A 16,826-nucleotide genomic window follows, 5' to 3' on the forward strand; every position below is an offset into this window, starting at 1 on the left:
TCGTCGCTTCATCTGTAATTTCTCTAGTATTGCTAAACCATTGACCGATTTGACCAAGAAGGGTGCTGATGTGGTCAATTGGTCTTCTGCTGCTGTGGAAGCTTTTCAAGAGTTAAAGCGTCGTTTTTCTTCTGCCCCTGTGTTGTGTCAACCAGATGTTTTGCTTCCGTTCCAGGTTGAGGTTGATGCTTCTGAAATTGGAGCGGGGGCTGTTTTGTCGCAAAGAGGTGCTGATTGCTCGGTGATGAAGCCATGCGCCTTCTTTTCCAGGAAGTTTTCGCCTGCTGAGCGAAATTATGATGTTGGCAATCGAGAGTTGCTGGCCATGAAGTGGGCATTCGAGGAGTGGCGTCATTGGCTTGAAGGAGCTAAGCATCGCGTGGTGGTCTTGACTGATCACAAGAACTTGACTTATCTCGAGTCTGCCAAACGGTTGAATCCTAGACAGGCTCGTTGGTCGCTGTTTTTCTCCCGTTTTGACTTTGTGGTTTCATACCTTCCGGGCTCTAAAAATGTGAAGGCGGATGCCCTGTCTAGGAGTTTTGTGCCCGACTCTCCGGGTTTGCCTGAGCCGGCGGGTATTCTCAAAGAGGGAGTAATTGTGTCTGCCATCTCCCCTGATTTGCGGCGGGTGCTGCAAAAATTTCAGGCTAATAAACCTGATCGTTGCCCAGCGGAGAAACTGTTTGTCCCTGATAGGTGGACGAATAAAGTTATCTCTGAGGTTCATTGTTCGGTGTTGGCTGGTCATCCTGGAATCTTTGGTACCAGAGATTTAGTGGCTAGATCCTTTTGGTGGCCGTCTCTGTCGCGGGATGTGCGTTCTTTTGTGCAGTCCTGTGGGATTTGTGCTCGGGCTAAGCCCTGCTGTTCTCGTGCCAGTGGGTTGCTTTTGCCCTTGCCGGTCCCGAAGAGGCCTTGGACACATATCTCTATGGATTTTATTTCGGATCTCCTCGTCTCTCAAAAAATGTCGGTCATTTGGGTAGTTTGTGATCGCTTCTCTAAGATGGTCCATTTGGTACCCTTGTCTAAATTGCCTTCCTCCTCTGATTTGGTGCCGTTGTTCTTCCAGCATGTGGTTCGTTTACATGGCATTCCAGAGAACATCGTTTCTGACAGAGGTTCCCAGTTTGTTTCGAGGTTTTGGCGAGCATTTTGTGGTAGGATGGGCATTGATTTGTCTTTTTCCTCGGCTTTCCATCCTCAGACAAATGGCCAAACTGAACGAACCAATCAGACCTTGGAAACATATCTGAGATGTTTTGTTTCTGCTGATCAGGATGATTGGGTGTCCTTTTTGCCATTGGCTGAGTTCGCCCTTAATAATCGGGCCAGCTCGGCTACCTTGGTTTCGCCATTTTTCTGCAATTCTGGGTTCCATCCTCGTTTCTCTTCAGGGCAGGTTGAGTCTTCGGACTGTCCTGGTGTGGATACTGTGATGGACAGGTTGCAGCGGATTTGGACTCATGTAGTGGACAATTTGACCTTGTCCCAGGAGAAGGCTCAACGTTTCGCTAATCGCAGACGCTGTGTGGGTCCCCGACTTCGTGTTGGGGATTTGGTTTGGTTGTCATCTCGTTATATTCCTATGAAGGTTTCCTCTCCTAAGTTTAAGCCTCGTTTCATTGGTCCGTATAGGATTTCTGAGGTTCTTAATCATGTGTCTTTTCGTTTGACCCCTCCAGATTCTTTTTCCATCCATAACGTATTCCATAGGTCATTGTTGCGGAGATACGTGGCACCTATGGTTCCATCTGTTGATCCTCCTGCCCCGGTTTTGGTGGAGGGGGAGTTGGAGTATATAGTGGAGAAGATTTTGGATTCTCATGTTTCGAGACGGAAACTCCAGTATCTGGTTAAGTGGAAGGGTTATGGTCAGGAAGATAATTCCTGGGTCTTTGCCTCTGATGTCCATGCTGCCGATCTTGTTCGTGCCTTTCATATGGCTCATTCTGGTCGGCCTGGGGACTCTGGTGAGGGTTCGGTGACCCCTCCTCAAGGAGGGGGGTACTGTTGTGAATTCTGTGATCAAGCTCCCTCCTGTGGTCACAAGTGGTACTGCGGCTTCTGAGTTTCCTTCCTCAGGTGATGAGGTTAAGTCGTTAGGTGCTGCTCTTTTTAACTCCACCTAGTGCTTTGATCCTGGCCTCCAGTCAATGTTCAAGTATTGGTCTTGCTTCCTCCTGGATCGTTCCTGTGGCCTGTCTGCTCAGCATAAGCTATGTTCTGCTTGTGTTACTTTTGTTGCTATATTTTCTGTCCAGCTTGCTTTATTTTGTTTTTCTTGCTTGCTGGAAGCTCTGAGACGCAGAGGGAGCACCTCCGTACCGTTAGTCGGTGCGGAGGGTCTTTTTGCCCCTCTGCGTGGTTGTTTGTAGGTTTTTTGTGTTGACCGCAAAGCTATCTTTCCTATCCTCGGTCTATTCAGTAAGTCGGGCCTCGCTTTGCTAAATCTATTTCATCTCTGTGTTTGTACTTTCATCTTAACTCACAGTCATTATATGTGGGGGGCTGCCTTTTCCTTTGGGGAATTTCTCTGAGGCAAGGTAGGCTTATTTTTCTATCTTCAGGCCTAGCTAGTTTCTCAGGCTGTGCCGAGTTGCATAGGGAGCGTTAGGCGCAATCCACGGCTACCTCTAGTGTGGTGTGATAGGATTAGGGATTGCGGTCAGCAGAGTTCCCACGTCTCAGAGCTCGTCCTATGTTTTTTGCTTATTGTCAGGTCACTTTGTGTGCTCTGAACTTCAAGGTCCATTGTGGTTCTGAATTACCTATTCATAACAGGGCTGATATTCATAGCCTAGGAAGGGACCATGGTTATTGCCCTCCCGGCTACAAACACCAGCACATAGCTACCCCAGAAATGGCGTATCTCTAAGATGCGCCAATTCCAGCACTTAATCTCTCTCTTCTCACTGCCCTGTAGCGGTGGCATATGGGGTAATATTTGTGGTGTTGATGTCACCTTTGTATTGTAAGGTGACATCAAGCCGGATTAGTAATGGAGAGGCATCAACAAGATACCTATCCATTACTAATCCTACAGTTGGTAAAAGGTTAAATAAACACACAGCCAGAATAAAGAATTTTAATGAAATAAAACACTACACACATTTTTTCCATATTTATTATCCTCGATCTCCTGCAAAAAAATAAAATAATAAACCAACACAAATACTGCCTGGTCCGATGTAGTCCATTTAATAACGAGTGTCCCACGACAATCTCCCCTATAGAGCTGTCACATCAGGAGATGTTACCGCTCTGCAGGGCCTCCAGTGACACACTGACAGGAGACAATGACTCCTGCAGTGTTATCAATGAGGTTCAGTGGAGTTCAGGCTCTCACTTTATGGCACTGCTCCATGAGAATTTTCCCACGCAGCGGTGCCTCTGACGACAGAGTGATACACTGCGAAAGGATACCTTCCGTCATTGTATCACCGTAGCCCATGGAGACAGGTCTCCACAGGAGATCGTCATGGGACACTTGTTATTAAATCGATTATGTCAGAACAGGGAGTATACTGTTGGCTTATTTATTTATTTTTTTACAGGTGATCGAGGGCTTCAGGGATTAGCTGTATGGTGAGTATGTACTGTATGTCTATATGTATGTACTGTATATGTATGTACTGTATGTGTTTTTTGTTTTTTTTTACCCTTGAACACAGTAGCCGGATGATGGGACTACTGCTCTCCCATCATTGGCTAGCTGTCACTGTAGCAGGCATAGCCTGATGGGACTAGTAGACTCATTGGACGATGCCTGCCTACATGCAGCCCCGCACAAACCCGCAGACCTCTGCGCACACACACAGATACACACAGACACCCGCACACAGCCCACAGACCCCCCAACAAACACAGACATACACAGATACACACAAACACCCGCACACAGACACGCACATCTTCTTCGCACAGTCTCCGCCCACACTTCACTCACACACTCTTCCTCCTCCCGATCTGCAGCATTTCTCACACCCAACTCCGCCGCAAAACCACACATCTTTTTAAACCTGCGGTTTTGCTGCAAATTTGCCTGAATCAATGGAAGTCAATGGGTGCAGAAACGCTGCAGATCCACAAAAAGAATTGACATGCTGCAGAAAATAAAACGTTGCAAATCCACGCGTTTTTTTTTCCGCAGCATGTGCACACCAATTGTCAATTTTCCATTGACTAACATTGCTTGTGCACTACACTGCGGATTTGATGCAATTCCGTGCATCCAAAAACGCTGCGGACCCGCATCAAAATCCACAACGTGTGCACATAGCCTAAGGCCAGTGTGTGTGCAACGGCATATGTGGAATTTTTAAGACAGGTATAAGATGACATCTACTACAGTGACAATATATCATTGACTGGTCAGTGTGATACAAAAACAGCTAATTTAATGTAATGCATTTTGTAAAATCCGAGAAGATTCCACATGTTCTTTTATTTACTTGCTATTTATTTACAGTTTTGCAGAGTACATTATGATTGTTTGATCAACCTTTAATATTAATACTCAATGAGTAACTGTTATATTTGTTTAAGGTCAATTATTCAGATTGTGTCATTCGGGAATGAGAACACTGGATTATTTGAGAATGAAGAGAATGTGAATCTGATCTCTTACTATTTTGGAAGCAAATCTAATGGCTTGCACATAGAGGATAACCGCTCAGCTTTTAGGGTCTACCGAACCAAGATTCTGGACAATGTGGAAATTTGTGTGCATGAGTGTAAGGACTGGGTAAGTGCTAAAAATGAATAAAAATATTTAAAACTAATTATGAAATTAGATTAAGCATTCTCACACTATATACACAGTTTCTTTAGCAAATAGATACTCCACACTCTACTGGGTTAAATAAGTATTTGATTCACTGATGATTTTGCAGTTTTCCCACCTATAAAGAATGGAGAGGTCTGACCTTGAAATGCTTCTTATGGAGCCACTCCTTACTTGCCCTGGCTGTGTGTTTCGAGTCATTGTCATGCTGGAAGACCCAGCCATGACTCATCTTCAATGCTCTTACTGAAGGAAAGAGATTGCTGGCCAAAATCCTGCGATACATGACCCCATCCATCCTCCCTTCAATATGGTGAACTCGTTCTGTCTCCTTGGCAGAAAAGTATACCTCAAAATATCATATTTCCCCCACCATGCTTCACGGTTGAGACGATGATCTTGGGGTTGCACTCATCCTCCTTCTTCTTCTTCTAAACACAATGAGTGGAGTTGTTACCAAAAAGTTCTATTTTGGTCTCATCTGACCACATGACTTTCTCCCATGCTTCCTCTGGATCATCTTGATGGTCATTGGTGAACTTCAAGTGGGCTTGGACATGTGCAGGCATGAGCAGGGGGGACCTTGCGTGCCCTGCAGATTTTTAATCCATGATGGCATAGTGTTCTACTAACGGTAATGTTTGAGACTGTGGTCCCAGCTCTGTTTGGGTCATTGACTAGGTCCTCCACTGTAGTTCTGGACTGATTCCTGCATGGAGCCCCAGACAGAGGAAGATTGACAGTCATCTTGTGTTTCTTCCATTTTCTAATAATTGCGCCATTAGTTGTTGCCTTCTCGCCAAGCTACTTGCCTATTGTCCTGTAGCCCATCCTAGCCTTGTGCAGGCCTACAATTTTGTCCATGGTTTCCTTAGACAGCTCGTTAGTCTTGGCCATAGTGGAGAGGGTGGAGTGTGATTGAATTTTTGGACAGGTGTCTTTTCTACAGGTAACGAGTTCATACAGGTATTACTACAAGTAGTAAGTGCAAAGTAGGAGGGCTTCTTAAAGAAAAACTAACAGGTCTGTGAGAGCCTTAACCCCTTAGTGACAGAGCCAATTTGGTACTTAATGACCGAGCCAATTTTTGCAATTCTGACCACTGTCATTTTATGAGGTTATAACTCTGGAACGCTTCAACGGATCCCGCTGATTCTGAGACTGTTTTTTCGTGACATATTGTACTTCATGTTAGTGGTAACATTTCTTCGATATTACTTGCGATTATTTATGAAAAAAATGGAAATATGGCGAAAATTTTTAAAATGTTGCAATTTTCAAACTTTGTATTTTTATGCCCTTAAATCAGAGAGATATGTCACAAAAAATAGTTAATAAATAGCATTTCCCACATGTCTACTTTACATCAGCACAATTTTGGAAACAAAATTTTTTTTGTTAGGGAGTTATAAGGGTTAAAAGTTGACCAGCAATTTCTCATTTTTACAACAGCATTTTTTTTTGGGACCACATCACATTTGAAGTCATTTTGAGGGGTCTATATGGTAGAAAATAATGAAGTGTGACACCATTCTAAAAACTACACCCCTCACGGTTCTCAAAACCACATTCTAGAAGTTTATTAACCCTTTACGTGCTTCACAGGAACTGAAACAATGTGGAAGGAAAAAATGAACATTTAACTTTTTTTTGCAAACATCTTAATTCAGAACCATTTTTTTTATTTTCACAAGTGTAAAAACAGAAATGTAACCATAAATTTTGTTATGCAATTTCTCCTGAATACGCCAATATGTGGGGGTAAACCACTTTTTGGGCGCACCGCAGAACTTAGAAGTGAAGGAGCGCCGTTTTACTTTTTCAATGTAGAATTGGCTGGAATTGAAATTGGACGCCATGTCGCGTTTGGAGAGCCCCTGATGTGCCTAAACAGTAGAAATCCCCCACAAGTGACCCAATTTTGGAAACTAGACCCCCCATGGAACTTATCTAGATGTGTGGTGAGAACTTTGAATGCCCAAGTGCTTCACAGAAGTTTAGAATGCAGAGTCGTGAAAATAAAAAATATTTTTTTTTCCACAAAAAAGATATTGTAGCCCCCAAGTTTTTATTTTCACAAGGGTAACAGGAGAAATTGGACCACTAAAGTTGTTGTCCAATTTATCCTGAGTATGCTGATGCCCCATATGTGGGGGTAAACCACTGTTTGGGCGCACGGCAGAGCTCGGAAGTGAAGGAGCGCCGTTTTGGAATGCAGACTTAGATAGAATGGTCTGTGGGCGTTATGTTGCGTTTGCAGAGCCCCTGATGTACCTAAACAGTAGTAACCCCCCACAAGTGACCCCGTTTTGGAAACTAGACCCCCCAAGGAACTTATATAGATGTGTGGTGAGAACTTTGAATGCCCAAGTGCTTCACAGAAGTTTAGAATGCAGAGTCGTGAAAATAAAAAATATTTTTTTTTCCACAAAAAAGATATTGTAGCCCCCAAGTTTTTATTTTCACAAGGGTAACAAGAGAAATTGGACCCCAGAAGTTGTTGTCCAATTTATCCCGAGTATGCTGATGCGCCATATGTGGGGGTAGCCCACTGTTTGGGCGCACGGCAGAGCTCAGAAGGGAGGGAGCACCATTTGACTTTTTGAGCGCAAAATTGGCTGTCGTGTTTGGAGACCCCCTGATGTACCTAAACAGTGGAAACCCCCCAATTCTATCTCCAACCCTAACCCCAACACACCCCTAACCCTAATCTCAACCTGATCCATAATCCTAATCACTAATCCTAACCATAATCACAACCCTTACCCCAAAACAACCCTAATGTCAACCCTAACCATAAGCCTAATCAAAACCCTAAATCCAACACACCCCTAATCCTAATCTCAACCCTAACCTCAAACCTAACCCTAATCCCAATACACCCCTAATCACAACCCTAACCTTAACCCTAATCCCAAACCTAACTCTAATCCCAAGCGTAACCCTAATTCCAACCCTAACCCTAATACCAACCCTAATCCAAACCCTAACCCTAATCCCAACTCTAACCCTAACTTTAGCCCCAACCCTAGCCCTAACTTTAGCCCCAACCCTAACCCTAGCCCTAAGGCTACTTTCACACTTGCATCGTTTGGCATCCGTCGCAATCCGTGGTTTTGGACAAGAAACGGATCCTGCAAATGTGCCCACAGGATGCGTTTTTTGCATAGACTTGTATTGCCGACGGATTGTGACGGATGGCCACACGTCGCGTCCGTCGTGCACTGGATCAGTTGTGTTTTGGTGGACCGTCGGCACAAATAAGTTCAATGAAACTTTTTTTGTACGTCGCATCCGCCATTTCTGACCGCGCATGCGTGGCCGTAACTCCGCCCCCTCCTCCCCAGGACATAGATTGGGCAGCGGATGCATTGAAAAACTACAGCCGCTGCCCACGTTGTGCACAATTTTCACAACGTGCGTCGGTATGTCGGGCCGACGCATTGCGACGGCCCCGTACCGACGTAAGTGTGAAAGAAGCCTAACCCTAAATTTAGCCCCAACCCTAACCCTAAATTTAGCCCCAACCTTAACCCTAAATTTAGCCCCAACCCTAGCCCTAACCCTAACCCTAGCCCTAACCCTAGCCCTAACCCTAGCCCTAGCCCTAACCCTAGCCCTAACCCTAGCACTAGCCCTAACCCTAGCCCTAAGCCTAGCCCTAGCCCTAACCCTAACCCTAGCCCTAACCCTAGCCCTAACCCTAACCCTAATTTTAGCCCCAACTGCTGTTCTCCTGCCGGCCAGCAGATGGAGACAGATGGTGGGCACACTGCGCATGCGCCCGCCATTTTCTTGTGCCGGCGGCCAGGAGGAGCAGCAGGAGGATCCAGGGACACAGGTGAGTATGACAGGGTCCCCGAATCCCCCTATTTCTCTGTCCTCTGATGTGCGATCACATCAGAGGACAGAGAATTACACTTTACTTTTTTTTTTTTTTTTTGCGGTCGCCGGTAAACAGTTAATTACCGGCGATCGCAAAACAGGGGTCGGTAAAACCAACCCCGATCATGCTCTTTGGGGTCTCGGCTACCCCCGGCAGCCGAGACCCCAAAGATTCTTGCGGGGCCGGCCGGCGGCCGCACTGCGCATGCGCCCGCCATTTTGAAGATGGCGGCGCCCACCAGGAGCCACGAGGAGCACCGGGGGAGATAGGTGAGTATTGGGGGGCTACCTGGGACCCCTTTTCTCTGTCCTCCGATGTGCGATCACATCGGAGGACAGAGAAATTAAAAAGAGATCGCGTTTTTTTTTTTTGCGATCGCCGGTAAACGGTTAATTACCGGCGATCGCAAATGCGGGGTGGGTACAAAACTCCCCGAATCATGTTCTCTGGGGTCTCGGCTACCCCCGGCAGCCGAGACCCCGGAGAAAATCCGATTCTGGGGGGCGCTGTTCACTTTTTCCACAGCGCCGTTAATTAACGGCGCTGTGGTTTAAGTACCCTTAGCGGCCGCCGTCAAAAGGCGTATCGGCGGTCGCTAAGGGGTTAACTCTTGCTGGTTGGTAGGTGATCAGATACTTTTTTCATGCAATAATATGAAAAGTAATTATTTAAAAATCATACAGTTTGATTTTCTGTTTATTATTTTTAGATTCTGTCTCTCACAGTTGAAGTGTACCTACGATAAAAATTATAGACCTCTCCATTCTTTGTAGGTGTGAAAACTTTCAAAATCGGCAGTGTATGAAATTCCCCACTGTGTATAGTTATAGGATACATTTTACTATTTGAGATTGATTCTGTTTTTAATTTTATGTGGCTCCATTTTTAGTATGTATTTAGTAAGTTATGTTTTATCTACCTCTCACTTTTTTGCTGCAAATACAGTGATAGCAGTTTACACTCCAGAACAAACCACTGATAGCTTATTGTGTTACAGCATAACGTGTTCTGAGCTTAATTGTTCTGCTTAGGCCGGAATCACACTAAACATATGAAAAACCGGTCCGAATGCAGTGCGATCGCTATCTGATTGCAATACTAGTTTTAACATGAGCTTTTACATAGATCAATTCTCTGTCATTTACAGATCGTTTTCAAAGGAAATATTCATCAAAACACACACACACAAAGCTGGCAATTCATGTGCTGAGTACAGTAAAATCACAGTGTGACAGGTTAGAATAGATATACACACATAGATTACATAGATACAGTGGGTACGGAAAGTATTCAGACCCCTTTCACTCTTAATTTCATTGTAGCCATTTGGTAAACTCAAAAAATGTTCATTCTTTTCTCATTAATTACACTCTTCACGCCATCTTGACTGAAACATCCCCCCCCCCCTAGAAATATAGAAATTTGTGCAAATTATTAAAAAAGAAAAACTGAAATATCACATGGTCATAAGTATTCAGACCCTTTGCTCTGTATTGAGTAGACGTACCCTTTTGAGCTAGTACATCCATGAGTCTTCTTGGGAATGATGCAACAAGTTTTTCACACCTGGATTTGGTGATCCTCTGCCATTCTTCCTTGCAGATCCTCTCCAGTTCCATCAGGTTGGATGGTGAACGTTCGTGGACAGCCATTTTCAGGTCTCTCAAGAGATGCTCAATTGGGTTTAGGATAGGGCTCTGGCTGGGCCAGTCAACAATGGTCACAGAGTTCTGAAGCCACTCCTTGGTTATTTTAGCTGTGTGCTTAGGGTAATTGTCTTGTTGGAAGGAGAACCTTTGGCCAAGTCTGAGGTCCAGAGCATTCTGGAAGAGGTTTCCATTTAGGATATCTCTGTACTTGGCCACATTCATGTTTCCCTCAATGGCAAGCAGTCGTCCTGTCCATGCACCTGAAAAACACCCCATAGCATGATGTTGCCACCACTATGCTTCACTGTTGGGATTGTATTGGGCAGGTGATGAGTAGTGCCTGGTTTTCTCCACACATACCACTTACAATTATCACTAGTGATGAGCGAGTATGCATGTTATTAGAGTTTCTCCGAGCATGCTTGGGTTGTCTCCGAGTATTTTGGTGTGCTCGGAGATTTAGTTTGTTGGTGCAGCTGCATGATTTGCAGCTGCTAGACAGCTTGAATACATGTGGCGATTGCCTGCTTGATAGATGCTCCAATTCTGGCACTTAGCCTCTCTCTTCCCACTTGCCCTGTAGCTGTGGCAAGTGGGGTGATGGTTGGGGGGGTTGATGTCACCTTTGTATTGTCAGGTGACATCAAGCCCCAAGGTTAGTAATGGAGAGGCATCTATAAGATGCCCCCATTACTAAACCCATAGTCACATTGTATGAAAACACAGACACCCAGGATAAAGTCCTTGGAAAGAATGACACAGACTCCTTTAATAAATATAATTAAACCATACTTATGACCACGACCATTCCACTGATGCCCATGTCATCTGCAAAAGAGTTAAAAATAAAAATCAACAATATTCCTCACCTTTCTGCAGAGATGCTGCTAAGCCATTTGTCCCACGACGGGTCTAGCTCTGCTACATCTAAATGGCAGGCTGCATGGAAAGTTCCTCTGCTCACGGTGCCGTCAGACAGGTCCTGGGTGTTTTGAAGAATATTTCCTTTGAAAACTATGTATAAATGACATAGAGATTTGCTCTATGTAAAAGCCCATGTTAAAATCGCATTGCTATCGGGTAGCAATCGCACTGCATTTGGATGTAAATCGGATGCTAGGTGTGAAAAATCGGAATGTAATGCATGATGCTCCCATGACACTTACATTACACTCGTGTGACTCTCAGCAGTGAGAATCAGACCTTTTTTTAACACGCTTAGTGTGACTCCAGCCTAAGGGTGCTTTCACACAGCGTTGTGTTTTCCCAGCATCAGTTTGAAATCCCCTGCAAAACTGTGTCCGGACGCATGCGCCGACGGGACCATAGACTGCAATGGTGAAGGCAGAGTGAACGTGCCCTCTGCCATGCACTTTTTTCTGGAGTGTACGCCTACAGTAGGTGTAGTAGACTGCGTCTGAGTGTCTGCCTCTTGTAGGTGTACACTCCCGAAGAACGTCCACAGCATAGAGCATGTTCGCGCTGTCATCACCATTGCAGTCTATAGTCCGTCGGCGCATACGTCTAGACCCTGTTTTGTGGGGGATTTCGGACATATGCCCCAACGGGGACACACAATGCAATGTGAAAGGACCCTTACTGGAAACTAATCATAAGAATGTATGTCCTTCAATGTATTGTCCTTCACAGGAATGTCCTGTAGCATACTGGATTTCTGAAATACTCATCTAGTCACGCTTACTTCTATAGCCACATTTTCACATAATAGTTTCATTGTACATTTTCTAATTTTATTACCAACGCTTCATTCCAAAAGGCAGTCTGTAATGACAGAAAAAAAAGGTGAAGCATTGAGTTCAGAAAGTTTATTGAGAATAATGCTGCAATACATACTTACCGGTGTAACAGGCCAGATTACCCACCTTCCCCCCGCCCAGAATATACCCAGGGTTAAAGTCGCCTAGGCCAGATTATACCCCTCCAGGTCAGAATATACCCCAGCTGCTGTAGATCAGGCAGCGCACAGGGCCCCAGGCAGAGTACAGGGGCCCCAGGGAGCGCACAGGGCCCCAGGCAGCCCACAGGGGCCCCAGGCAGCCCACAGGGGCCCCGGCAGCCCACAGGGGCCCCAGGCAGTGCACAGGGCCCCAGGCAGCGCACAGGGGCCCCAGGCAGCGCACATGGCCCCAGGCAGCGCACATGGCCCCAGGCAGCGCACAGGGGCCCCAGGCAGCACACAGGGCCCCAGGCAGCGCACAGGGCCCCAGGCAGCACACAGGGGCCCCAAGCAGCACACAGGACCCCAAGGCAACACACGAGGTCCCAGGCAGCATACGGGGTCCCAGGCAGCATACGGGGCCCCAGGCAACACACAAGGTCCCAGGCAGCACAGAGGGGCCCCAGGCAGCGCACGGGGCCCCAGGCAGCGCACAGGGGCCCCAGGCAGCGCACAGGGCCCCAGGCAGCACACAGGGGCCCCAAGCAGCACACAGGACCCCAAGGCAACACACGAGGTCCCAGGCAGCATACGGGGTCCCAGGCAGCATACGGGGCCCCAGGCAACACACAAGGTCCCAGGCAGCACAGAGGGGCCCCAGGCAGCGCACGGGGCCCCAGGCAGCGCACAGGGCTCCAGGCAGCACACGGGGCCCCAGGCAGCACACGGGGCCCCAGGCAACACACGAGGTCCCAGGCAGCACACAGGGGCCCCAGGCAGCACACAGGGCCCAAGACAGCACATGGGGCCCCAGGCAGCACACTGGACCCCAGGCAGCGCATGAGGTCCCATGCAGCGCACGGGGCCCCAGGCAGCGCACGGGCCCCAGGCAGCACACAGGGGGCCCCAGGCAGCACACGGGGTTCCAGGCAGCGCACAGGAAGCACACGGGGCCCCAGGCAGAGCACGGGGGCCCAGACAGTGCACAGGGGCCCCAGGCAGCACACGAGGTCCCAGGCAGCACACAGGGGCCCCAGGCAGCACACAGGCCGAAGGCAGCACACGGGGCCCCAGGCAGAGCACAGGGGGCAGAGACAGTCACAAGGGAGGGGGAAGAGACAGCGTGCAAGGGGGGAAGAGACAGTGAACGGGCATCCAGGCAGCACACAAGGCTCCAGGCAGCGCACAGGGGGCAGAGACGGTGCACAAGGGAGGGGGAAGTGACAGTGTGCAAGGGGGAAGAGACAGTGAATAGGGATCCAGGTCGCACACAGGGCCCCAGGCAGAGCACAGGGGGGCAGAGACAGTCACAAGGGAGGGGGAAGAGACAGCGTGCAAGGGGGGAAGAGACAGTGAACGGGCATCCAGGCAGCACACAAGGCTCCAGGCAGCGCACAGGGGGCAGAGACGGTGCACAAGGGAGGGGGAAGTGACAGTGTGCAAGGGGGAAGAGACAATGAATGGGGATCCAGGCAGCGCACAGGGGGGCAGAGACGGTGCACAAGGGAGGGGGAAGTGACAGTGTGCAAGTGGGAAGAGACAGTGAATAGGGATCCAGGCCGCACACAGGGCCCCAGGCAGCGCACAGGGGGGCAGAGACAGTGCACAAGGGAGGGGGAAGTGACAGTGTGCAAGGGGGGAAGAGACAGCGCGCAGGGCCCCTGTGTGCTGTCACTGCCTCCTGTGCGCTGTCTGGGATCCCATGTGCGCTGTTTGGGACCCCCTGTGTGATGTCTGTGGCCCCGTTCTCCCACTGCTGGTGTGGGAGGGCAACCCAGATTCACTAACTTCATTCATGTATTATATGAACAATAATCTTTTTAATTTGAAGTTTACTCATATTTTTGATAAAGAATGTATTACTTTTTTGGACTTACATCTTTCAGGCAAACCCACTGAGATCATTAGTAGTAGTAGTACATACCACAAGAAAACTGAGGGAGCACAATATTGCATGCGCACAGTTTTCACCCGCAACACAATTCATGCTATTCCTGTTGGTGAAATACTTAAGGCCAAAAGGAATTGCAGCAATGAAGTAGCTTTTAATCTTGAAAAAAATTACGTCAGAAAACGTCTCACAAATAGGAAATATCCGCATTGGACTATAGACCGTGCCGTCAATATTGCTTCTACCAAAACGAGGTCAGAACTTATTACAGAGGCTTCTGGCTCTGAATCTGAGTCCAAGGTCTGTAATCGAAACAAAATTTAAAGGGAACCTGTCAACTGAATTTGGCGGGACAGGTTTGCGGTCATATGGGCGGGGTTTTCGGGTGTTTGATTCACCCTTTCATTACCCGCTGGCTGCATGCTGGCCGCAATATTGGGTTGAAGTTCATGCTGTGTCCTCCGTAGTACACGCCTGCGGAAGGCAATGCTCAATAACTTTCATGTCTGACTGGGCTGGCCAGTCCTTGAGCACCTTGATCTTTTTTGCCTGGAGGAACTTTGTTGTAGAAATGGATGTATGAGATGGAGCACCATCCTGCTGCAGAATTTGACCCATTTTATGATTTGGAATATAAGAGGTAGCTAATACGTCTTGATATTTTAGACTATTGATATTGCCTTCCACCTTGCAAATGTTTTGCACACCCCCATACTGAATGTAACCCCAGACCATAATCTTTCCACCACCAAATGTAACTCTTTTCTGGGTGTATTTTGGATCCATACGGGCTCCAGTAGGTCTCCTGCAGTATTTGCGTCAGCTGTGGTGTAATTCTACTGAAGATTCTTTAGTGCTGGCTTCTGGGCACTGATTCGACCATGGAGGCCATTTTGAGACAGAATCCTACAAACTGTTCTAGTTGACACAGGGACTTGAGGTGACCAGTCCAGTTGGAGCTCTGCTGCAGTGAAAGAGGGGCTTGCTTTGGATTTTCTAACCAACAAACGTTCTTCCTGAGCAGTTGTCTTGCAGGGTCTGCCAGACCTGGGCTTGTCAAACACATCTCCAGTCTCTTCAAATCTTTTGTTAATTCTTTGTACTTGACGCTAAGACACATTAAAGGTGCCAGTCACCTCTGCAGTGGATCTGGTCTTCAGCCTTTTGATAATCCAGGCTTTGGCAGCAGGGTGGATTTTTGGCATGTTGTCAGAACTCAAGTTGCAGTTTAAGTGAAGGTCTGGGGTGCTGGGTTTCTTTTTATACACACACTCTAATTAACCGATCATTCACTGAGCACAGGTGAGGATGTAAACTAGGACTGGGTGCATTATATGATCAGGCGACAAAACTTGTCTTGCCAAAATATGACCATTCTGTGTCCATTAACTGATCAATATTTCTGCATTGATGCCAATTTATTTTCTTAACCTAAACCACATTTCGGAGGGTTTCAGCTTTCAAAAGAATAATTTATACAACCAATGGATGAATTTAACGTCAGGTTATAAGCTTTTATTTACATAACATGGATAAGCGACATAACTTCTGTCAGGGAGTCTAAGTCGTTTCAAGAACAACCAGTATTGGTTTTCACATATAGTACACATTTTAAATCGACTTCTGACATTGTGTATCGTAATTTAAATGTCCTAAGAGATGATGATATTATGGACAAAATTCTAAAAAGTGGTATAAAAGTAGTTTCCAGACAAGCCCCAACTTTGGGTAACTACTTGTCTCCTAGCCTTTATAATCCAAATAAAATGAAGAATCCCTCAAACTGGTTATCAACCACAGGGTTTTTCAGATGCGGACAACACCCTTGTAAGACCTGTTTATGCTTAAAAAAACATCAACTTTCTCGTGTTCAAAAAATCAAAAAAATTTTAAAATAAAAGCTTCTTAAACTGCAATTGTAATTATGTGGTATATATCATTGAATGCTTTGAATGCAAATTATTATACGTAGGTTCAACCATCAGAAAATTAAAAGACAGGCTCAGAGAACATTTATATGATATCATTCAACCTACAACCCGTCATATTTCTAATGCTTCAAATCATTTTATTAAAGTTCACAACAGGCAAACTGTTGCAAATTTATAAACATTTACGTGGTGGGGATAGGGAGAATAAATTAAGTGATAGGGAGGCATATGGGATTTATTTATTAAATACTCGGGTGCCTTTGAGGTTAAACCTAAAAAAGGAAATTATGTTGCACTATTAATATATGCATTTATTACTTTTCAATTCTTGTTCATATATTCTGTTTCTATATTTAACTTATTTTTTCTTAATCTGTTATTCACGTTTGTTGTGTTTCATCACGTTTGGTAATTATCTTGTATGTTTTTCACCTGATCAGGGCATTTTCATTCTGAATCTGACTGCTCATTGTGATACTGAAGACTAAGAACACTATACGTGTTCGAAACGCGTTCAGTGATACAACGGCATTTTTCCTCCGGTAGATACCAGTGCAGTGCGCAATGTGAGAAGTTAGAAGTCTGCAGTCACAAAGAATGACTGCAGACTCATTGCAAAACTGGACAACCCCTTTAATGCTCCTAACAAATAAAAAGATGAGAATTAGTTAGTATCACAAATAACATTTGCATCCAGGTATCCAACAAGAAAAAATAAAAGAAAGTGCACTCACCGGTCCTTCTGAATTATTCAGCCTTTATTCAGAACATACACAGGTGACT

The 16,826-nt window shown here is 46.2% G+C and overlaps 1 protein-coding gene across 2 annotated transcripts in view; it reads left to right on the forward strand.

The window, feature by feature from the left end:
• RHOBTB3 (Rho related BTB domain containing 3) overlaps positions 1-16,826 on the forward strand; it is a 153,436-nt gene that overhangs the window by 7,727 nt on the left and 128,883 nt on the right. The window contains exon 2 of one of the 2 annotated variants that reach the window (XM_069751976.1): positions 4,552-4,750. The exons of the other annotated variant lie outside the window; for it this stretch is intronic. Within the exon in view, the coding sequence (XP_069608077.1) occupies positions 4,552-4,750 (199 nt within the window). The remainder of the gene's footprint in view (positions 1-4,551; positions 4,751-16,826) is intronic. 2 annotated transcript variants of the gene reach the window in all.

The sequence above is a fragment of the Ranitomeya imitator genome, chromosome 1 (assembly GCF_032444005.1).
Source record: "Ranitomeya imitator isolate aRanImi1 chromosome 1, aRanImi1.pri, whole genome shotgun sequence".
NCBI classification, from domain to species: domain Eukaryota; kingdom Metazoa; phylum Chordata; class Amphibia; order Anura; family Dendrobatidae; genus Ranitomeya; species Ranitomeya imitator.